Source organism: Gallinula chloropus, assembly GCF_964237585.1.
Source record: "Gallinula chloropus genome assembly, chromosome: 3".
NCBI lineage: Eukaryota > Metazoa > Chordata > Aves > Gruiformes > Rallidae > Gallinula > Gallinula chloropus.
This window is the reverse complement of record NC_140087.1, coordinates 1792125-1816145: the sequence shown is the minus strand read 5'-3', so window position 1 is coordinate 1816145 and position 24021 is coordinate 1792125. Positions and strand designations below refer to the sequence as shown.

Genomic DNA, 24021 nt, shown 5'->3' with positions numbered 1-24021 from the left:
AAAATTTAGGCTTTCATCTCCCCTCCAACCCCTGGGAAGAAAACGGAAGGGGGTATCTGGGTATTACAGAGTGACAAATCAAACTCTAGCCTCTGTCGTTAGTACCTGTTATAAATGATCTCCCTCATAGCAGAGGGGTCTGCTGGTGATTTAATTTAAATTGCAGAGACTTAAAGAGTACATTATACTGTACATTAACAACCATTTAACCAAGACATAAAGAGCAGAGTCAACTTATGAAGATAAATGTTTCAGCTCTGTTTGTACCTCGATGAGCTTTGGCCTCAAGTACAATGATGAGGGTAGAGTGCCAAGACCTCACTTCTTAGCGGGCTTGACTGAATTAAGGAAATACAGTGCTCTAAAGAAGTCAGTTGATCTCTGTTCTGTGCATTTCCTTCCCAAAGGTGGATGGATAAAGGTTGGAGAAATTACCTGCTATCTCAGTTTTTAAAATATTCTGTGCATCACAGCATCAGAGTGACTGAAGGCATCCTCTCCAGCAGTCCTGCCTACCTCCTTGTTGGGAGGAGGTTCTTCTGGTTTATTTTGACCAAGAAGCCATCACAGTGCTCTCTAATACCGTGATCTCCTATCAAACTAACCTGTGATACTCAATGGATCTTGCACAGGACATTGCAAGTTCCCTATTCAGAAGCCATCCTTATTATACAATACACAGTATTTTTATTAGTTGGAAAGTGAAGAATCCCAGGGTTGCTCCAACTGTTGTCTTTATTTTATATTCAATAGTTACTGAAACACCAATGGATGTAAATAAGAAAGTCGCATACTTTTTTGATTAATTTTCAAATAGTCTGAGAGGGTAATTGTCAAAACAAGGAGCTTATATATCCAAGTAGAGATTAGGATTTCTACCTTCTTTCTGGTTCGTTTTGCAGTAGTACTGCAGTCAGCTACCTCTGTAATAAAGCAACAAAACCCGACCATGTGAGAGGGGGTTACAACGTTGGGCACAGGATGAGAAGGAAAATAAACCTTACATTATATGTGCTTTATTGTTGCCACTGTCTTTTCTCTGAAAGCTTGGAGAATTCCAGAAGTCTAGCCTTTGTGGCATGGTGACAAGATGCAAACTGTAATGGGATGTTGGTATTTGACCTGGGGTCCCCTCTCTATTAAACAACTTTCTTTGTATGAACACATTCTACAGAAAAAGAAGCAAGCTGTAGAAGATGGCAGACAAGATGTGGAGAAGAGCCTGCAGGAAGGGAATGATGTCCTTAATGAAGCCAGTAAACTTGCAGATGACATCAGCTTAGCTGTAGAGGTGAGTGGTTTATCATTCTTATCTGAGAGAAGGAGTACAATGAACCATTGTCATGGAAGCAAAATAGATAATTAAAGTAACACCTGATTTTTCTTTTTATTTATTGATGTTGGAATATTTGAATTGGAAGAAATTTTTTTTGCATTTTTGTATGGCAGGAAAGCTAACCTGTTCTATAAAAATTATAAACTTTGATATTTAAATGGTATATTGGGTTATATAAAGAGTCATCTCATAATTTTCCATGCACTCTGCCTTCTTTTATAAATGTGATATTATGATTGCAGTACTGACTTTATCTTTAGAATTACAGATGCAGCAGACCCATTCACCATCTCACTGAGGCTCTGTGGTCTAGATGTAGATTTATCTGCACAAAAACTGTGTGTGCACATCAGAAGAAAGCTTCAGAAATAATTTGTTGCCTGTGGCAACAATTTTCAGTCTAGATAAATCAGGAAGAGGAGAGGATTGCACTCTCATATTACATAATGTTTTTGAAAATTCTACGTTAAAAATTTTGTCAACAGAGTTTGAGATCAGTGCCTTAGCTAAAAAAATAATAATCTTGAAATACCATTGTTTCTGGAAATGTTTCTGTCTTGCATTTAAAAATATTATAATGAATGGAAAAACAGCTTTTGAAGAAATGGGAAAGGAAACACTTTGAGACAGGTTATGGGACAGGAATGGCAGGTCTTCAAAACTAAAGTTCTTATTAAAACACATTAATGAGCAAAAATACAATGGAGTCACTCAAAAGGTCCTAACATGAGACTTCTGTCATTGTTTAGTTACTGTGGAATACAATAACAGTTTAATGTAGCTATGTATGCACCTGCTTTTATGAAAGAAATCCTAATCAGGGTTCATAAGCTTTTAAACTGAAATTCCTTAATTGTAAAATAAAAACTTCCACTAAACTTAAGAGGCAAGTAGCTCTTGGAATATTGCTTTGTCTCCCCCCTGCTCTCCAGTCCAGCCATTCTTTTATTATTTCCATATTAGTTCCTGAAGTCATAATGCAGGGGTAAGTTGTAATGCCTCACAAGGACCAAAAAAAGTAAAAAATATGTAAAAGGCCACAGAGTGTTTGTGTTCAGCCACTGAAAGGCCTTTCTGCTGTCCTTTCCAGTACGTAGAAGGCGTTGCAGGTAAAATACAGCCAATGTCTGATCAGCTGAAGGATAAATTAGACGACTTATCACAAGAAATTCATGACAGGATGCTTCCAGAAAAGGTGTTGCAGGCTGAGAAGCACGCAGCCCAGCTGAACGAGTCATCTGCTGTGCTGGATGGGTAAGGCGGCCACTCCGCGCTCACGGTGAAGTCACGCGGCGCGTCCGTATCATTGTTTGGCAAAACCTGAGGGACTTTTTTCCTAGACTGTGACATCTGTTGCTGAGAGTGTACAAATAACCTACAAATAACCAGTGTCCTACCTGTGCATACAACTAGCTAGTTGGTTAACATATGCACATGTACCCCTTGTAGATGGTTCCATACATCAGCAACCTGGCTGAAGGGATTGAAGCTCCCTCAGTCAGTTTGCAGATGACACTGAGCTGGGAGGAAGTGTTGATCTGCCTGAGGGTGGGGAGGCTCTTCAGAGGGATCTGAACAGACTGGACCCATGGGCTGAGACCAACGGGATGAGGTTTAACAAGGCCAAGGGCAGAATGCTGCACATGGGACAGAACAACCCCCTGCAGTGCTACAGGCTGGGGGAGACTGGCTGGAGAGCTGTCAGGAAGAGAAGGACCTGGGGGTGTTGGGTGGCTGCAGGCTGAATATGAGCCAGCAGTGTGCCCAGGAGGCCAAGAAGGCCAATGGCATCTTGGCTTGTATCAAAACCAGTGTGGCCAGTAGGTCTGGGGAGGTGATTGTGCCCCTGTACTGGGCATTGGTGAGGCCACACCTCGAGTGCTGGGTGCAGTTCTGGGCTCCTCACCACAAGAAGGACATTGAGGTCCTGGAGCGAGTGCAGAGAAGGGCAACCAGGCTGGGGAAGGGGCTGGAGGACAAATCCTATGAGGAGCAGCTGAGGGAGCTGGGGGTGTTTATCTTGGAGGAGAGGAGGCTGAGGGGAGACCTTCTCACCACCTACAACTACCTGAAGGGAGGTTGCAGAGAGGTGGGTGATGGTCTCTTCAGCCAGGTGACAGGAGATGGGACAAGGGGCAATGGCATGAAGATGTGCCAGGGCAGGGGCAGATTGGAGATTAGAAAAAATTTTGTTACTGAAAGAGTTGTCAGGGCTGGAACAGGCTGCCCAGGGAGGGGGCTGAGTCACCTTCCCTGGGTGTGTTCAAAGAAAGGGTAGATGAGGTACTCAGGAATATGGTTTGGCTTAGGATGGGAATGGTTGGACTTGATGATCTTCAAAGGTCTCTTCCAACCTTGTGATTCTGTGATTTTACCCAGATGAAAGGGTAGTGTAAGTTTTGGACCATATTGCTGCTTCTTAAGAGACCTGTATACTTCAAAGAATAATGTTGAGATAAATACACTCCCAGCACTGTTGAGCTCACCACATGCCTACTGTGGTGTTGATGTGAATACAATTGAACTTTGTCCTACAGAGCCCCCAAGAACCAAGCAGTAATTTAATTTGTAAGATGCCCATTTTGGTAGGAGACTCTTACCATGGTGCTAATTTGTTTCTGTCAGAAATCCCCTGTGGTGACTGACAGTCATCCCACTACTTACTCTCAAAATGAGTAAGTGTCATGGGCCAAAATGCTTGAACCTAAGCACAGAAACTAAAGGTTCTGTTTACCAATATCACATTCCTAAATGTGAGAATTTCAGTGCCCGTAGTTTATAAGCTCACAGCCTTTTCAGAAGTATGGTACTTTATAACTCATCACTAATACTGTTTACTGGAAAGAATTAGAAGGGAAGTGGGGGTTTGATTTGGTTTGGTTTTGGTTTTGCTGGATTATTTGTAGGGGGAAGAGGGAGGTGTCTTTTTTTTAATTGCATTTTTCTGAGTTTAAGAGAACAGTAAGTGAAATTTGCAGCACTAATACTCAGAAGTAGACTGTGAATATCTGCCTCTTGGACCTGCCCCCAGCATAGCATCAGAGCTGTGTTTTCCCAAAAGCACTGCATGAATAAAAAAAAGAGAGATTATTTTTTTAACATCAGCAATATGCTCCTTCTTTGCTGCTTACATCTTTTAGATCTACCTGAAGACTTTAATATCCCAAAGACTTGTGAGCAGATGCTGAATGAACCTTTATCTTGCCAGCATCTGTAATTATGAAGAAAAGGCACAGAATTCTCTCCGATAAAACGTCTGATACTTGTAAAATTACTGGCTTCATACACAGTGTAGTCACACTACTGCAGATATTCGATCTAATTTATGTTTTGAGGAGTATATAAAATAATGATAGCTGTGGTTTCCTGAGTAAAAAGAATTTGAAGGGCACCACGTCTAGAAAAACATGGTATTTTTAAATGATATGTGTACTGTCTGATTAGGACATGTCAGCTTGTGGTTCATCTCCAGGTCTAAAGTAGGTGACTAGTGTCACATCCAATGACAGTACTGATTTTGGATATTAATATCCAAATACATGGAAGGTTGGCATGGAGGAACCAAGAAGTAGAGAAAATTTACATAGAAGAGCATATTTTTACCTATTTAATGAAATGTTGGTAAGGTATATTTTGAGATAGAGTTTTTTAACTCTGCTAAATAGACTTTTTTATGGGTGCATGCATATGCTTCTGTCTTAACACAGGTTGACAGCGTGGCCTTAGGGAGCTTAGGGTAGTATTTAAAGTCACATTCCCTGTGGCATGGCAGTACCATGTATACTTCTATCGTCTGATCTGGACATCAACCTCAATTTCTTAAGATATACAATAAAAACTGTAGAATCGAGGACATTAAAAATAATATCTACAAGCAAGTTGTTCAAAATTAAGATTTCTAATGTGGTCAGATACTGATAATCTCAAAGGAGAAAGAAATACCCAGGTTCTATGTAATCCTCCATCAGGATAAAACCATTTACTTCATGCACTGGCATTGACCAGTCATGCTTTATAGGAATATGCAGTCTCTGTCTTAGCAATTCGAAAATCACAACTGGCACTCATCTTTCAGTTAATACCAAATTTGCTGAAAAGTACCATTTTGGCTTAGAGGAGAAACTGAGGGAGTGTGCTTTCCCTCCAGTCGCCCCCTGAGGCTTCAAACAGTATTGATTGGTGGTGTGGATGCTCGCTTGAGAGTTAGAACATGGAACAGTTCATTAATTTAACCCAGAAATAAATTCTTTTTCCTGTATGCCAGGAGGTATCAGTATGGGCTTCTCCCTTATGGCTAATCGCCTGCCAATCAGGAATCATCATTGGTATTTGGCAAATTCAGTTCAGTTCTCTCCTGACCAGAAGGGATTTGGACCATATTTCTCAGCAGTACTTGAGCTACTAGCTAGATAGCTATCCTGGGCTTCAGACAGCATCACGAAAACTTACTATAGCCCAGTGAGCTCCATCTGCATGTGAGGAAGCAGATAGGCTCTTCCAGGAGTGATGCAGGGGCGGCTCAGTCAGTAGCCTGGAGGGAATCTCTCTCCCTCAGTTAACTACATGTGGGGTCCAGGGAGTGTGCTGTCCATTCCCTTTGTCTTTCCTGTTGCATTTTGTAGGAATCATTACACACTCATTGAAGCGAGGATTGGAGCCCAGCTGTCTCTGGTCCCCAGAGAATAGCTGAATTACTGGGTTAGAGAATGAATTTCTCTTTCCTCCACACACTCTGTCTCGACTAAGTATTTTATACAAGCTGCAGCAGGTCCAGCCAGAGTATTCCTTGCTTCCCTTATATGACCTTGATGACCAGAACATTTCCTAGAGAGGAGAAAAGACAGAATTCAAAGCCATTCTTCTCCAGTCCAAGCAAGGATTTTAGTCCATTTAGCCTTTATTCAGGAAAAGCATCATAGGTATCGGGCATAACACATTCTGGGATAGCTGTCTTCAAGTTAATTCTGTAGGTGCAGTACTTCTTTGTAGAAAGTATTTGAAAATACCATACAGAGACAGTGCAAGAAAAACAGTTTCTGCAGCCCACTGTCTAGAAATTCCCCTGGAAGGGGAGTAGCTCCAGCCTCTGCACCAGTTTATCATTAACTTTGAATCTAATTGTAGCTATTAGAATGGCACATTTTGTGTAAATATAACTCCCCACTCAATATCAGGCATTATTGGTTATGTTTTTCCTTTTGGTCAGCAAAATTAACATTTAAGATTTGATTTATGCAGTGAGATCTCCTCCAAACCTGGCATTTCTGTGTTTGGGAGCCAGACCAATAAATTAGTTATTCGTAGATTTTAGTTTAAAACCTGCCTGTGATGATCCCCACACATTCATATAGTGCAAAACTAATTTTGTTCCCTGGCTCAACACATCACCTATGTATCCATGTAATGAATATATATATTATTTGGATTATAGTGTTAAACACTACACTCTTTTCACAGTACCTTATCCATTTTTCTCTAACAGAACCTCCTCTTTTAGTGAATATTGTTTTTTATGTCTTTCCACACGGATAAAATGTGAATTCCAGTAAACATACGATGCCAGAACTCCTGAAATCTCCAGTGTAGCATTGCTCTCTAAAGAAATGCCTTGGAAATAGCCTTAGAAATACAGGCTGTTGGGTTTGAAAAAGTGGGATGCTATGTTCTGTTAAGCTCTGATAGGAGGTTTAATGGTGTGTTTACTTTTCCCATCCCAACAGAATCCTCACAGAAGCCAAAAACCTCTCTTTCAATGCCACACTTGCTTTCAATGCTTATACTAACATCAAGGATTACATAGATGAAGCTGAAAAAGTTGCCAAGGAAGCCAAGGCTCTAGCAAATGAAGCTATGCAAGAGGTAAGAAATATGAATTGAGAAGAAGGCTCAGTTTTTCTGTGGAACTCTGCTGCACCTTGCCTCAGATCCATGTTTTGCCATCCTAATTATGTCATTTACAGACCCCTGCCACCATAGACTTGTTTTGCAATCAGGAAGCTGTGCCCCTATCAGAGCTATGTGTACTGTCAGACTGCATCCCCATATGTTCCTAACTCCTCTTCCTTATTTCCCTTTCCCTTCTTATTTGCTGTTCTTCCTCCCTCAGTCTTCTGCCTTTCAGTCCCTGCCTATGGCTCAAGGCAATAGCTTTGAGTGCTTTGAGTCAGGAGCTTAGGTCATTTGATGCCCAATAAAGCTACTTGCTATTTAACAAATGCTTTGCACGCCTCTAAAGAGCTCCATGCCTTAATTAACTCTTCAGCATCTCGTTCCACGAAAATGCTGAGGGGTGCTGCTCTGCACATGGGATGAACTGTGTGCACCAGGCAGAGTCCAAGAAATGAGGAATTGTGGGAGAGGAGCAGAAAGTTTTATTCATAGATACCACACAGCTCCTGTTGTGAGCTCTGCCGCTCTGTGCAGAGAAATCCTAGGCTCACATGAGGTACTGCATGCAAATCTGTGCAGGAAACAAAGAGAATTTTTAAAAATAGGATTGTAAGGTAGAGCCAGCTCTCCAGCCTGAGTCATAACGAGGAGCTCAGGCCCTTAATGCCTGCATATTCTGTGAGCAGAAAACATTCTGAGCGTGGCCAGAATCATTTTGATGTCAAGTATCACAGGAGCTAATGGCTAATTTGTGAAAGTTGGTCAGAGAGCAACTGACGTGCACTTCACAGGCACACAGAAGCGTGAGGCAATGACAGTGTAATATGAGATTGCCAGGCCCCATATTTGATACAGAAATATATAGATGAAGAGAAGCAACTTGTGGTTACAGCACTTGTATATGAATAAAGGTAGCTTGCAGAGAGCTACTTCAGTCAAATGGATTAGGAGAACGGCAAAAGCAAACACATGCTGTAAAGGTCTGTATTTAGGAGAGGGATAAAGTGATCCAGCCACTTCACCAAAAATTTAATATTTTTAGGCTGCTTACGTTGTCAATTCTATTTCAAATACCACTAATTACTGTATTTCTCTCTTGATGAAACAAAATCATCTTACACGTATGTGGTAGCTCTTTGTAAACAGTTGTTTCACCAGAACTCCTGATTACACTGCAGGAGTAAATAGGAACTGTGGATTGTTTTTCTTTTTTTCTTCTCATTAGGCTTTAATACAGGCAGCTATCTTTTGCTCCTGTGATGACTCGCAGTGAATGAGGCAGGCAGCTGTTTCAATGATTGAATAGGAATAAAAGACACATACAGCAGTCAAGAAACAAAGCAAGTCACAATATAGCTAGAAAACAGTGTACACCAGCCGGTGAGCTGGCTGACTGTACTGAGGAAAGAAAGTGCATAGAAAATTTGAAAGAGGTGGAGGTGAAGATGGACAATCTGATGTAAATAGAGGCAAGTGAGTAGTGTGGAAGAGACTAAGACTTCATTAAGGTGTTTTAAGCATCTCCATTGCGTGTATTCATTAGAGACATCTTGGTTTTGTTGTGAGAAGCCTATGTGTAGGCTACAGGGATCTAGAAAATGGAAGGAGCTGCAGCCTTTTAAAAGTAATTGGCTTGATATAGAGTAATCAGTGGTTTACCAGCAAATTGTGGCAGAGCAAGCTACATTGTAACTATTAATTAGTAGATGTCAGGATTTGGGGCCAGATTTTAAAAAAATGTTAATTGTGAAGTTCAGTCACCATTTTGCTCTTTTTGGTTTTATACAAAGACTGTTGGATGTTTGCTCATCCTAAGGGCTTGACTGCTGAGCAGGTAAATTAGGCTTCCTCTTTCTTCAAGCCCTGGTTACTTGTAGCTGAGCATGAAAATGGGAATTGTACCCTTGCTCACAGCTGGCTGGAGCACAGGGGTTCAGGCAGCCTCCTAGAAGGCAACATTTGTGGATTTGAGCTCCCTTAGACTGAGAAGCCCCTAGAAACTGTCACGTCACCCACCATCCTGAGATGGTGCTCTTTGGTACCCTATGAAGAATACAGAGATCATGACTTTCCCCTCCTTCTGAAAGGTGGAGCCCTGTTCTCTTTTTTGTAAGAGCAGTTGTGGCTTCCTGTCTTCTGCAAATGAATGATCTCCAAATGCTAACAGATGAAAGAGAGAAGTGCTGAAGTTCAGATGCATGTCTGAGCCTAGCCTTTCCCATGGACCAGTTATAATTTTGGGGCAGAGGGGGAAAGTTTCCCAACAACAGCAAGCTGGTGCTTGAACTAGAGATGGCAGGAACAAGACTGAGTTCTGGATTCCACCCGATACGTCACTGGAGTGAATAATTTACAAGAGTGTTAGTGATATCTGGGTTTTCTTTTTATTTTTTGGTTTGTAATGGGAAAATTACTTTGTTTTCAAATTAAGCTAATGGTTGCTAAAAGCAAGAACGAAAAGACGCTTAAAATCCATCGTGATTACAGGAAGCCTGATAAATGACTTGAAAAAAATGTATTAAAAATATGACAGAAAAATTCCTCCCGAGCTTTTTATGATGGATTTGCTCTCCCCTTTAACAGCAAATTAAATTTATCACAGATGAGAAATCTCTAGCATTCAAGTAGCTTCAACATCCCATTACTTTGCCAAGGCAGTAACTGACTGAAGAGAGGAGTTGTGTTAACAGATCCAGTTTGTGTCTCACAGATCAGAATCATAGTTTTCTAATACATCTTCAAAAAGTGTGATTCTTCTTAGGCTTTCTAGTGAGGGCTTATAGGCTGGTAACTGGAACCACAGGGGATGTGTTAGGTTTTTAGGTTCTAACTCCATCTTTGCTTTTGACTTTCTTTGTAGTGGTACCCCAACAGCTGGGTGTCTAGGTTTCCATATGTAGTAATGGCATAAAGCTGCCTAACCATCCTCCTTGTGAGGATGTCCTGAGGTGCAAGTCATTCATAACATTTTGCTACTTCAGGATGCCCAGCGGTCTTCAAGACTGGTCCTAATTCTTGCATAGGTGAAGCTTCCCAAAAAACCCCACGTGTATGTGAAAAGAAAGTAGTTTAAGAGTAAAGCAGAACTATTTTTAACTGATGTCAATTATCATTTTATAAAATACCTTGTACGCCTGCAAGCTCATGTATGTGACCCTGAAAACTGTGCTGGTGCATTTGCATCCATTCCTGGAGGTCTGTCTCTGCCTGTGACCAAAGTCTCCAACATGTCATCAGATCTGGGCAATATGGTTTACAGCCATTCATGAACATTCTAAAAAATGTCCTTTCTGCAAAATTAGTCTCTGACTAATTGCCAGCCCATGGCCAATTATTGTCCCTGATTTGATGAAGTTCTTGGTACCGCATTGTAATCTGGCATTCCAACTTCAGTGTATTGTATATAAGCTACTTGAACAGCCAGGAAACTCTGCCTAGTCATTCAACAATAATAGCAATCACTATTTCTGAAATCCCTGGTCACAAAGTGATCATACCCTGGAAAAGGAAAAGTATCATCTGGTCTGACAGGTGCATCTGCCACGAAATCTGGCAAAGCATTCTTCCTGCAGGAACAGTCTTTTGCTTAGCTGGAGAGGTTTTGGGTTTGTTGGTTTAGGGTGTTTTTTTGGGGGGAAGGGGTTAATATGTAGTTCCCTATTACCAGTACTGCTTCTATAATGTGATAAAGAAAATCTATAAGAAACTAATTTTCTTAATCTTTTGAATTTCTGTTTCTGTTGAAAGGATTTTGTGCACACAGCTTCATGTTCCAGATGAAATACGGCAGTTAGGTGTGCCTTGGCCTTACTTCTTAAAACCACTTTGCTTGTCATGAAAGTTAAGCGTACATCTACATCCTGTATTTCATACAGGAAATCTTTAATAACTATATCCCTGTGGCATGGCAACATGTGCCATGAGATATCCTATAACAAAAACAAACAAAAACAAATAGAACTTGGGTTTGAATTTTGAAAGGATCCCAAGTATTCCCTAAGATTTTGAAAAGAACAGGAGACTGGCAAGTCCAATATATAGTTTGTACAATGTCGTCGAAAACCAACAAGGATTCAGTAGTATAAGAAGTACCACCTCTGCGCTTGCTCATTACATAAATAATGAACAGCAATAATAGCTGTGTCATTTAATTGACACCAGTTAATTTTTGAGTATATGTAGCTGCCCTGGAAAATGAAAAGTAGCTGCTTATTAATTACATACTAGTTACCAGGCTCTGACCCATGACTAATATAGAATGTTATCTGGCTGTCAGGAGTATTCTCAAAGAAATGTGTTCAGTATGATGTGTGACCTGAGTTCAGTCTTACAAGCTGAAACAGTAAGTGGTTCAGAACCTGAAGCATTTCCTACCAACTGAAAATACTAATCTAATTTAGAAAATCATTCCATCTATTGATCAATCTCTGCACTGAAGATAGAGATGGATGTTTTTCAAAAGAAAGGTCTTTAAGCAGCATGGTATGATGAAGGATATTTATTTAGTAACAAAACTCTTTCCAATTAACTGCAGTTTTCCCTTCTTGGTAAGCTCTATTGCTTTTATATCACATTTTCTTTAGTGGCTTAGCAATAACAGTTCTTGAATTTAACCACAAAGACAACTCTGCTGTCAATATTAGAATATTGATCATCACATCCAGCCTGACTTCTAAAGGTACTGTAGCTGCTGTTAGGGAGAAATACTGTGTTGCATGGTGGTGTGTGAAGAGCTGGAGGGAGAAATCCCTGTTCAAATTGAAATATCTTTTTGTTTGGTTTGGAAGAAGTTTTGCTCCCAGAGTCAAACCTGTTTCTTTAACACTAGAAACATTCTCTTTTTATTGAAGTCATCACTGGTATTCTGAAGGACATTTGGCTTCCCACAAAAACAGAAGGATATTCATTAGAGAATTGTTTTTGCCCCTCTTGTAGGCCAATATAACAGCAGTGGGACATAATTCGGAGCACACTGACGTGCACTTAAAAATCTAGATGACTGTTCACTTAGATCATCCTCATATATCTTATATGTCTTCATACTTTCCTGTATGTATGACACTGCTTGTTTGTCTACAGACATCTGGTCCTGAAGGATCATTGAAGGATGGTGCCAAGAGCGCTCTTCAGAAAAGCTTCAGGGTCCTTAATGAAGCCAAGAGGTCAGAAAATGATGTTAAAGGTATGTACAGTATAAGCCCTTCAGCCCAACAGTGTGAGACTGCTGTGCTTCCAGTATGCAGAAGCTGTATCAGTAGAAAAAAGTATAATTTGTTATCTAATTTGAAACTGAAAAAATGTATCAATGGAAAATATTCTCCTGTTTTGGGTTCAGGCATTGTCAGGGATGCTTGTCCCTTCTGTCTGTTTCTTGGACAAGAAGGCTGAGGAGGGTGGAGCCTTGGTCTTCTCCCCCTAACTAAAGTAAGGGCAAGAGAAAGTGGGGAGGAGAGAGGGATGGAAGTACTGGCTCTGATTTACCAAATGGTCCAGCAGAAATTGCCAGTATTCTCTTGTTGCCAATACAGAAGCAGGGTTTGCAATAGCAGTCCAAGGCACCACTTCTCTTCAGGATGCTTATGGGAAAGAGAAGCATGAGGAGGTAGAATGAAGATGTTTGCCAAACAGAGAGTAATGGGAGGGAATTGCTAAGTGTTTTCTTTAAAAAATTAAACTAAAAACATGTCTCTAGAGAACACACACACACAACATTTCTTTGTTGCTAAAGCATAAATACCTGTCTAAATGCAGCTTAAATCGTAAAGTTTGTAGTTTCCAAACTAAATACTTTGCTTTCCCACTGAAAAACACAACATCTTTAATTTCTAGTCAATATGTTTCACTGGGGGGAAAAACAGAATTTGAACTAGGCTGTTTGGTAAGATGAAAAAGCTGCTGATTCAGGGCAGGCTGTGCTTATAAGATTCTTAATATTTTCTCATTAATAAATTAGGGTATTATTGGTGAATGCCATAGTGTGAAAAGGTAGGACAGTAGCCAGCATGGACATACAGGAGGTGCTTCATGCATACTTGAATAATTAGCTGCAGAAACACAGAATATGGAGCAATTGTCTTAATAGCACTTCTCTAGGGTGAGATTAAAGAGAAGCATGGCTCGTGCTGGATTAGAGGTGGAAAAGGCAGATGTCACAAAGGAATGCATAATAGGGGCATGGCATTCAAAACCCCATTAAATGATCCTTCCACCCTGTGCAGGGTTCCTAGAGCTTTAGCCAAGTTACTGGCTACAGTCCTGAGCCCTGAACTTCATGAGGACTGAGGTGGTTTACAGAAACTCCTGAAGACTTCATGAAGATGAGTTGGAGTTCTGATGGACAGATGAGGACACAAATTTAAATAATGCAGATTTGTAAACTGAAAAAGAGATGAGTGAGTAGGTATTCAATATTCTCCAGTGAAGTCAGGGCTTGTCAAAGAAGCTGTGACTAATGTAGATCAAATGCACTGACACAGATCACATATTAGGAAAATCTTCCTTGTAATTACAATGCAGAAGTACTGAATTGATCACTGAGGAGATGAGAGAGATTCACCCTTTGAAAATCATTGAAAACAGCTTAGACAAACATCAGTGAGGAACAACTGCCACTCAAAAGGAGAAAAATGATCTTTGGACAAACATCTGTTCTTAGCCTATGGTTCAATGATCTTCTCATCATTGCAACCAAAAGCAGTTTATTTCTTGCATCTTTATCCAGACTGACTGTTTTATAGGTCCTCTAAGAAAATACTTATTGCAGCACTAATGAAGCATCTGTTTAACAGTATTCAACACTTCTTCTTCCACAGCAGTCTTAGAATGGAGTTAAAGAAAAAATATTTCAACTAAACCTGAGGGGAAATAAGCATGATACAAATACCCACTTTCAAGTGGGCCAACAATGAGTTTCACACATCTGCCTTTGTGAAAAATGTTAAACGATGCTGCTTTAATTGCTTTGGTTTTACACATAACAAGGGAAGCAACTCTGCTTTGTGACTCTGGTAAAGTCTGAGAGGAGGATGGATTAACTGACTCCTCCATACAACTATTTTGAAGGTCTTTCATCCAAATGCCAAGTAGTGTTCTGATTAGTTAATCAGAGTAAGTTCAAGTTGATAACCTTGTGGTTTGTTCCAGATTACTACACAGTAATCCCCTCCCTTTTGTGATTTGAACTTTTGCTGTGTATATTTTGAGAAGCTTCTGTCCAGTCACTGTAGTTTTTGAAAAATTCTTCCATGCTGAATACATTATAGTTTAATCTAATTCAGTTGAATGAAGGGTTAACACTTAATTAACCACCAGGATGGGAAAAGCATAGCACTTGAAAACCTTTGTGAGAAAATAGATTTATTACTTGGAAGAAATAAAGGTGAGCAGGGAAACCCAGCTATGAAATGAATTTTTTTTTTCTCCTGATGGGATCTGAAAGTCAAGCTGGGTTTTTGTTTGTTTGGTTCAGGCATCAGAACTAGAAAAATCACACTCAGTAAATATTCGATCTTGAGATTTAAACTGCTTGTCACAGTGATGATGCTTGATGCTTCCCTGTCATGCTAGAGTAGTTAAAATACTTTTTATCAGAAACATGACAGGATTTCACAGTAAGGCACAGGTTTTTAACACACAAAATTTTCATTGGCCTCCTGGGAGGTACATTACGAAAAGCATACAGCACAAAGGAGGAGATACATACAGCTTAGAGTCCTCTTTTGGACACTACTACACTTTCATTTAGTTTTGGCAGCTTTAGGATTTCCACTGCAGAGCTAGTTAACAAGCAAACATTATGTTTAATAAGGTCGTAAACCATAATGTTTCATAAGGTCATTAATTACATTTCACTGTTGTACACTGTTTGAAAGTGTTATTATGATTTCTTGTAGCATCTCTGGGGAAAAAATGTGTCTGCAGTTACTAGTAAATCTGGGACATATATTTAGGGTGTTTTTTATGGTGCCTCTTTACTGACAGACTTGGTGCAGGCTTAGGGCTGGAGGGGCATGTTTCAGGAAATATGTTGCAGAAAAAGACCACGGGAGGAGGTTAGGATGCAATTTAAGTAGCACAGCTGAAGTAGGATGCATGGGGATGCTGTTAGTGCCACTGCTGCAGTTTGCCGTGGCTGGTGTCTAGGAAACACTGAGCCAGCAGTGCTGCCTCTTCCCTGCTGCAGCATCCCTCTGGGCAGCATAGATGCCACAGAGCAGAGTCCATAGCTTTGTGCACTCCTGAGGTCGTTATAAAAGAGTAATCATGTGTTCCATAGAGCACACGGCCCTGTTTCCAAGGGCAAAATAAAATAGTGTCTGGGCTTGGAGATATGTCAGTTCCACGTGCCCACTACACTGTCCAGTTTAACCCTGAGAAATGAATGAATTACAGCCTCAACAAGACATAACTTCAGAGATTTGTGGAAAAAAAAGGACATTGTGCTCCCATTTCATGCCAGGGAGAATTTAAGTTGGTAACAGTTTCATAACTCAGAAGTGAAGGTCTAAACAGTCTGGAGATGGGTAAAGCAATTCTCATGCAAGCAGGGAGCGGTGCTTACAACACACACATTAGTGCTTTGCCTGTGGTCTTTCCCCACCCCGAAAAGTAATAAGATGGAGCTTTCCTCATGCTCTCTGATACATTTTAAATGTGAAGTGCTCCATACAGACAAGCACTCCGAACTTTTCACAGTGTGCCTTTTTGCAGCTGATAAAGGCATACTGGAGCCCTTGCTCCACAGCACGACCCAGAGAGATCGGGTAGCATCGTGCCCAGAGTGCAGATGCGTAAGAATAAATCATAATGGTAGATTTCTTTTTTATGCTCCAAAAGGGTGATTTTATTAGTTATTATGAGCATATTCCCTTCTGGATGTTTTGGTGTTTCCAGGACAGAAAGCAAGAGTTGAGTGTAAAATAGAACAATATTAGAACAATAATTTCAGCCACCCTGTTCAGTCTGGACTGGAAGTGCAGGATGGATGATGGTCACCCAATAAAGATGTGGTAGACAGAACTAGTTGGTAGTTTAAAGTTTCTCTGGCTGCACTACAGGTAGCACATTAGTTCAAGTAATGAAGACCCGTAAGCCACTCAACTAATATACACACCAGAAATTCAGGCTGGGCTCTGATGGAGGCTGGAGTGTTTTCTTGCCACATTATGACATTCTTCTGATTTGTGGCCAATTACTTTAGTTATAAAACGGCTGTTAATCATGGAAATGTTTTATATTACCACCAAAAACTGCTGAAACAGTCCTTACAAAGCAAAGCTTCTGACAGAAGCTATTAAAATGGAGATTTAGTCATTTCTCTCTCTGTGGGGCTGGGAGTTAGAAGGAATAACCCTGGTGGGAGAAGCAAAATCTGTATGTAGTGCCCTGGCTAAGAAGGAGTTTTGAAATTTCGGCTACAAATGAGTGAATGCTGCTTCCTGCCAGCTTCATTTTCTTTGTGCCTTGAGGGATTTTCAGTTTGCCAGGAGCAATTTTTCTTCCTTATAATTTTGAATTTACTGTTTTAAAAATACAGTCGCCCCGGTGCAGATTTGAGACTATCTACAGACTTTGTCAAAACTGATCAATGAAAAGCAAAAATAAGATGTATAAATTCCTCTTCAGCTGGAGACTGCTGTCAGGTGGCTACTGGAATTTAGCTCGTGTCATTGCTTTTGCTTACGAATTGACAACTTGAGGGGGACCTGTCTTGTCTGAAAACGTGTGACTATTTTTAGCTAAAGCATTTTTCCAGCTGATAGGCAGGGCTGAATCCCCTGTTTGTGTGTTCTCCTCTGCTTTGCATTTTTGCTGGCCTCGCGTGTTGCACTCAGCAAATCACTGCCTGAGTTTGATGACCAACATAATGTTCACTCCAAAACTGCAGTCAGTGCTGAAAGTAGGCTTTTTTTAAAAAGTCAGCCATCATTAGCTGCATCTCTAATTATACCTCTTGCCTATGTTTTCCAGTTTCTAAGTCTTCCAGTTTTTAAGGGGGAGAAAGTGTAGCTTGCAGCCCATCTTCCTCCTTACAGCATGAGACTGTGGGGCACAAGAATGTTCCTTGGAGGAAGCAAAACAAAGATAACAGAAAGGGATGTGTGTGACTCCCAGTTTATTTCTAGGCATCCACTCAATAAAAACAGCTTCATATATTGCTCCTTGGTAGATATCCATGTTTATTCTGGTTTTGTGGGCTATGCATTGTGTAGCATAGCCCTCTGGATATCTTCTTGGAGAGTTTCACGTGGAAAACTGCATTTGGTCCTACTATGTCAAGACATCTGTTTCCATGAGCGTTGCAATGGTGGCATGTCATCAGTAATTAACCAGTGACACCAATGTGTGTGATCTGCAAACACTTGTAAATACTTGTCTCTTGCAAAAATAGATCACTGTGTATAAATAGTAATTATCTGAGCTCTTAAGTGAGTTCTTAATGAAATATATGAGTGTAGAGGGGGTTTTATTATTTTCATTTGACTTAGTAGATTCACTTAGAGGAAAAAAGGATGTTGCTTTACTCTGTAATGCTGTGTTTAACCACAGAAATACAAACACAAATTGAAAGTCTTTGTTCATGTTAACCAAGTCAGAAAACCTAAAGCTTCTTCAGGATCATGCTTACTCTTTAGGGTTTAGAGTCAGTGATACATGAATAGGTGTGCTGATTTGAACAATAAACAGTGCATTGGTTGGCATCAGGGGCCAGCTTCATGCAGAAACAGGATTGAGAGAAAATTCTCCAGATAGTCCTCAACCTGCACTTTCATGTCAGTTGATGGTGCCGACATCTCTCAGTGCAGACCCACTAACCTCTTCCAAGTCAGATAAAATGCGTAGTTTGGGAAAACTGAGATTGTAGCTGCCTGTACTTTGTCCAGCCTCTGTGATTAACTGGGGGATCTCAGGCCTTCAAACACAGTTCCACCATTTTTCATAAATGCTAATAATTAAAGGATGCAGAAAAGCTGAGGTGAAGTCAGCTCAGTCTGTGATTCATACACAAAATTAGCTCAGTGTTCAGTGAAGAAGCCATCTGGATCACAGGATGCGAAGGTACTTCTAAAATATAACTTCATCTTAATATCACTCTGCAAAATGAACAACTTCCTCAAAAAGCAGACATGGGCACTAGTGTCTCCTCACTTTTCTTTGTGTAAGAGCCTCCCCCAGGGCACTTAATCATAGCTTTATTATTGTAATATTTAAAAAAATGCAGTTAAAATGCATTTGTGGAATTGAAAAAAAAAATTAAACAGGTGGAGCCTCAGTATTAAATTCCAGAAGTTCTGAAGAAACTTCCCTTATTAAAATCCATAAAAATCAGTTTGCTGCTATGGTTACAAAGCTGAAAACAGAAGTCTGGAGACATGATTCTTCCGAAACATAACTGGGGATTAATTAGTGTAATGTTGGATCTGGCAGAGTAAAGAGGAGAAAAAGAGATAATTTAGGGCTGTGCAACAAAGTTAGTACACCACCACCACAAATGGATAAAATACCTCAGCAATATTAACACACTTTATAAACATTAGCACTCCAAAAGGCACCAGAGACACCAAGGAAATATCAGGCAGACCATCATTTCCGAATTAAATGGAGGAAATTAAAACAGGTTTGTTGGTGTTGATGCTTAACAAGAAATGAACTTGGATACAGCCTCAGAGCATGTAAAACTGGAATCTCGAGAGTTCATCCTCACATTACCAGTAGCCTCATTTATCAGTGGAGACAAAACCTCCCGTTTAAAAATAAAGGTGTTTTGGAGGAGAAGTGTGATCTTAGAATTTATATGATTCTTCCCAGCTTAGTGATAACTGCCTCTGCAGGACATTTCATGGGAGTGAAGGCTTACCTCCAGGCACTCCTGCAGTCCTCTGTGTTGCTCTAATTTCAATAATACAAACAGATTTCATTCTGAATTACATTTCAAAGGGTCTAACAACAAAAGTATGATTCTCATTTAAATTCCATCCACTGTTTCAGTCTTGGAAGAGTTAGTTAGTGATATCTTGCATGTAATACAGATTTTGCTTGATTTTTCTCATTACAAATTGCTTCTTCCACATCTAGTTTTAAGAAGCCTTGCCTTTAGAATTTGCAGAATGTGATCCACAACCTGTTATTCTGCTTATTTTCTCACAAAAGGGTTAGAGCCCTGATGCTGTCAGAGGTGCTGGAGTACCAATGATACATCTAATTATTGTGTCTTAAAAAAAGAGAACCTTTTTTGTTTGGACAAGTATGTGACTATAAATCACCACAAAACCTCATCTCCACTATTTTCCTATGCACCAGTATCTACTTGGATAAATATCCAAAACCTAGGAGTTTATTTTCAATAACCTGTCACATATCTGAAGGCCACAGTCATCATTTGTATCCTAAACTCCTTTTCTACAAATTAGTCTCCTTTTTCTGCTATCAAAGCACAGTGTTGTTGAATTAGTTTCCAAAAGGACATGCCTTTAAGGTAAGACATTGCCAGCTGTCTGTTCCAAAGAGTTCCACATCAATACGAAGAAATGATGAAGAGTGTCCCCTAAGATAGTAGTTCAAGCATTTTCTGTGCCAAAATTTACTTCTAAATTTGGAAAAAATGTCTGTTTAAATAGCCATAAAACTTAGCTGGAATCTCACTTTTGAGAGTTTGAAACATTAGTGCTCTGCTAGATATACTTTATTCAAAGTGACTGATGAAGAATAGGAATTTACCTGTAAAGGATTGCATCAGTTTTGTCTGTAATGTACCAAATAGAACACATCTGTGCCTTTGGTTTGTACTTCTTCAGTTTGAACAAATTACTCATTTGGACTTTTATATACTAAGTGGGTTTTTTCCATTTACTGGGGTGATCTCATATGTTTTCCTCAAATGTTAAGTCAGCGTTGGTTACCTTTAAGAAAATCTGGAGAACTGGGCTCTGGCCAGTCCAATTGCAACAGTAAACTGACTTGATCCATCTTGCTACTTTCACATTATGTTCTAATCATTCATCCCAGACAACCTCCTTAAGAGGAAAACTCCAGCAGCAGTTTAATCTAGGAATCAGAAGCTATGACTAAACAGTTGTTGAATCTATTAGCAGGTCATTGTGTGAATTTGCATAAAACACAACATCTGTGATTGTCCTTTTTTTGTTTCCTCTGGCACCTTAGGAAAACCCTTCATAAATATTCAAGTAGAATCCTTAAGTAGAAGGAACTTAAGCATTTAGATACCGTGGAAGTAGGGATCTTAAAGAAACAGAAGGTGATCAACAGTGAACTTCAGACTCAACCCTCCAACTACTTTAACCAGGCTTCCTCATTTACTCAGTATAGTAACTTAGTGATAAACGGCTTGCTCATTGTTATGCATTTCAAACTGCATGCAAAGAAAGGCTAGTGGAAACAAAGAGTTAAAGTTTCTGTACTCTGTGCACTTTCTATAGAAAATGTGGATCACCTGGACAGCATGCAGAACAGGCTGAAAGATGCTGATGAGAAGAATTCCATACTCCTGAGAGCTCTTAATGAAACCTTGGGAAAGCTGTCAGCCATTCCTAACGGTAAGCTGGAAAAGTGTGGCAACCCTTGACTCATTCCTGCTTTTTTTCATTTTCCATCACACGATATCTCTCTGATTAATCTTTGCCTGCATCCACACTGTGTCACCTTTGACCATTGGCCCCTGTAGTAAGACAAAGATGAGCAAGGTCAGAAGGAGAACTGAAAACAGATATATGGTATCAGTTTGTAGTTGGGCAGGAAAAGGTACCATCCTACTGCAGTTTGCAAAAGGTTTCAGAAAGAAAAGAGCTATGATGTCAGGAATTATGATACCCTCTGAGACAAATAGACTTTTCTTTAAAAGTGAAAAGCCTTTTTATGAAGCTACTGTTTAATTAATCGGTATAAATTAACAAGCATAATTTAACCCAAGACTTACTGATGTTACAGAGAAGGCAGGATGAAATTTGCTATGTCTTGTCTCACCTCTCTACCACATTCTCATTGACTTATGCTGCAGTATTATTTCCAGTCACTGTCTGATGTTGTATATCTTGTTTAGGCTGTAGATTGGTTAGAACTGGGACAAAGTATCTGAAGTTCCTAATTCTATAAGGCCAAAAAAGATTTTAAAAAAATCTGTAATGGTCATTAAAATCCCAGAGTCCTGGGATGTTGGCTACTTTGTGTTGTGGTAGCAAGAGGCAAGGAGCTGTGATGTAGTTTCATTATAATGAACAATGATAAACTGAATCGTTGCTTTAGAAAATAAGAAGGTTTTTGTCAATGTGATTTACTATGACTTTTTTTTCTCAAAGGAGCTCTTTATAACTGAAGATTTACCTTAAGAAAAGCCTCTAAAGGAAAATCTATATCCTGTCTGATTTGTGATGGTCTGGAAGGTTCAGACTGCAAGTGAAACTTGGCATGAAAAGCAATTTACTATTCGTCTTGCACATTTTTGTGGCTTCAAGATACCAGATAACTGAAAAGTTTGGTTTATGTTTAGTGAGCCTTGAAATCAGCCATTCACAAAAATTTGTTTTAATGTGTCATGCTCATCTTATTCCACTTCCTGGGTTTTGGCCACAGATATTGACATGACTGTTAATCTTCTTGTACACAGATAGATGTCTCAGTCAAACAAAATGGACCTCTAATGCCAGTTGACCTTAGGATAAGGAATACTAAATGTGAAACAAGTAAAAGAAACATGAAATATGCAACCATTAGCAATGTAATAAAGTCCTGTCAGATTAGAGTTACAGGCCGCTTGCTCTTGGGACAAGGACACTCATTTAAACAAGTAGATACATATTAAAAATGAAATTCAGAGCAAATAAATGGCATGGGTAAGAAAATGCAGTAAATTAGTTGTCCAACAAGGGAATAACCAATGAGGATGGGGAAGGAAATGACCCTGTCATATTTCTTTTTCTTCAAGGATTCATGAAAGCAGAGAGCGGATTAAATTAGTAATTCTCATGTCCATTTTATACTAATACCCAATAAAAACAGAGATTCAAAATGGGGTAGATGGGTAGATCACCCCATGGACAAGGAGCTGCCTGTGCAGGGATTGGCATAATTTAAAGTGTGGCTGAAACTAAATATAATTTGTGGCCAGTAGAGAGAAGTAACATAACAACTCCAACTTTCACTCTACCAGAAAGGTGCATGACCTCAAAGAATGGCCTCAAAAAGAGATACTTAGAGATGATGAAAAAAGACAGAGGAAAAAGGCAATCAGAGCTCTCTTTTCTTTCACTTGTCAGTACTGATGCTGGTAATGCTTTATTAAAAGTTAAGTTGTATTTTCAAGGTATTGTGTTTTGGGGGCTTTTCAGAGCCAAAACTTCAGAAACAGGAAGGCTATGGATGAATGTGATTCATTCAGTCAACGAACCCTTGGTTTCCTGATTCACAAGATTATTTGTCACAGTTTCAGCTGAAACACGTGCAGTTAGATGTGTGTGTGCTCTGTACAACAGAACATTGAAAGTCCTAGTTCTCTTACAAGTATCGAATATTATATCTGATACTTGATCAGATGTTAATCAGCAGTAACAAAAGTGCTCAAAAATTTACCTAATAAAAATTATTTTTTACATCCAAATGGAGCTGAAGCATTTTCTCTTATTTAGGTGCACATGATGTCTCAAAGGCCAGATTCCACAATCCACACTTACAACTAGTAATGCCTTGCAACAGGTGAAGTCAGAGCTCTCAAAGAACTACTCAATTTAAGATGGTAGCATTTTGACCCAACTTTGTTCTTAAGATGTGTGAAGAACCTTTTGTACTCCAGGCAGTCATTTCATTATCCTCTTGTACCCACAGATACAGCAATAAAGGTACAGGCAGCCAAAGACAAAGCAAGACAAGCCAATGATACTGCAAATGACGTCCTGGCCCAGATTAAAGACCTCAACCAAAATCTCCTGGGCTTGAGAAATAACTACAGTAAACTTGCAGATGATGTGGCAAAAACAAACGCTGTTGTGAAGGATCCTGTCAAGAATGGTAAGTTCTCTTTTGGGTTGTTTGGGGAAGGGTTTTGGGTTTTTTTTTTTTCAGTTTTTGGTTTTCATTTCCTATCTCAAAATGAAACAGAGACACTCCATAATGTCACTCCCATAGTGTTACTACAGTATGCTGGGATAAAAGGAATCTCCATCACTTCCATTTCATGGGAGTTATATATAAAAAGAATTTTAAATCTTAATGACTGCTGCTAGTAGTTGGGAAAAAAGCTAATGTCAGCGGGATGAACATGTAGTGGATGGATTTATTCTGCAGGCTACTTTTCACAGTATTTAGGAGATGAATAATCAAAGATTTTGACCGGCAATTCACCCCTTGATTCAAGCAAAATTCTATGCAATAACCCTGTCTTCACACAGCCAGATAATCTGTTCTGGAAGAAATGCATGACTTCTTTCATACACTTTTCTATTTTTGGTAGAACACTGAAGACAGTTTTAAGAAGAAAGAGAAAATGGAGAACCTCTGAATAGGATTTTTTGTACGGGGTTAGAGGGAGTTGACAGCAAATTCTATTGTCAAATATGACAACTCCTTTAGCATTTTCCCTTTGGTTATGATGGATAAAATTCTAAAAAAAAAATTCTTTAGATTGCTAGCATGTATATAGCAGCATGCAGCTAGGACTGACCACAAAACCACAGGGTTGTTACAAAATTACTGAAGGACTAATTCCTCAGCTAACCTGGGTTCCCCAGATTGTTGTCAGATTGATGGATACCTCAAATCATCCACTTTAGGAGGCTGTCATTTTCATT

At 39.6% G+C, this 24021-nt stretch overlaps 1 protein-coding gene across 1 annotated transcript in view; it reads left to right on the top strand.

The window, feature by feature from the left end:
- LAMA2 (laminin subunit alpha 2) overlaps positions 1-24021 on the top strand; it is a gene marked incomplete at its 5' end in the record, with an annotated part of 363202 nt that overhangs the window by 288788 nt on the left and 50393 nt on the right. Inside the window, 6 exons of the mRNA XM_084261417.1 lie at positions 1175-1291; positions 2427-2590; positions 7057-7195; positions 12305-12407; positions 20662-20778; positions 23060-23242. Of these exons, the coding sequence (XP_084117543.1) occupies positions 1175-1291; positions 2427-2590; positions 7057-7195; positions 12305-12407; positions 20662-20778; positions 23060-23242 (823 nt within the window). The remainder of the gene's footprint in view (positions 1-1174; positions 1292-2426; positions 2591-7056; positions 7196-12304; positions 12408-20661; positions 20779-23059; positions 23243-24021) is intronic.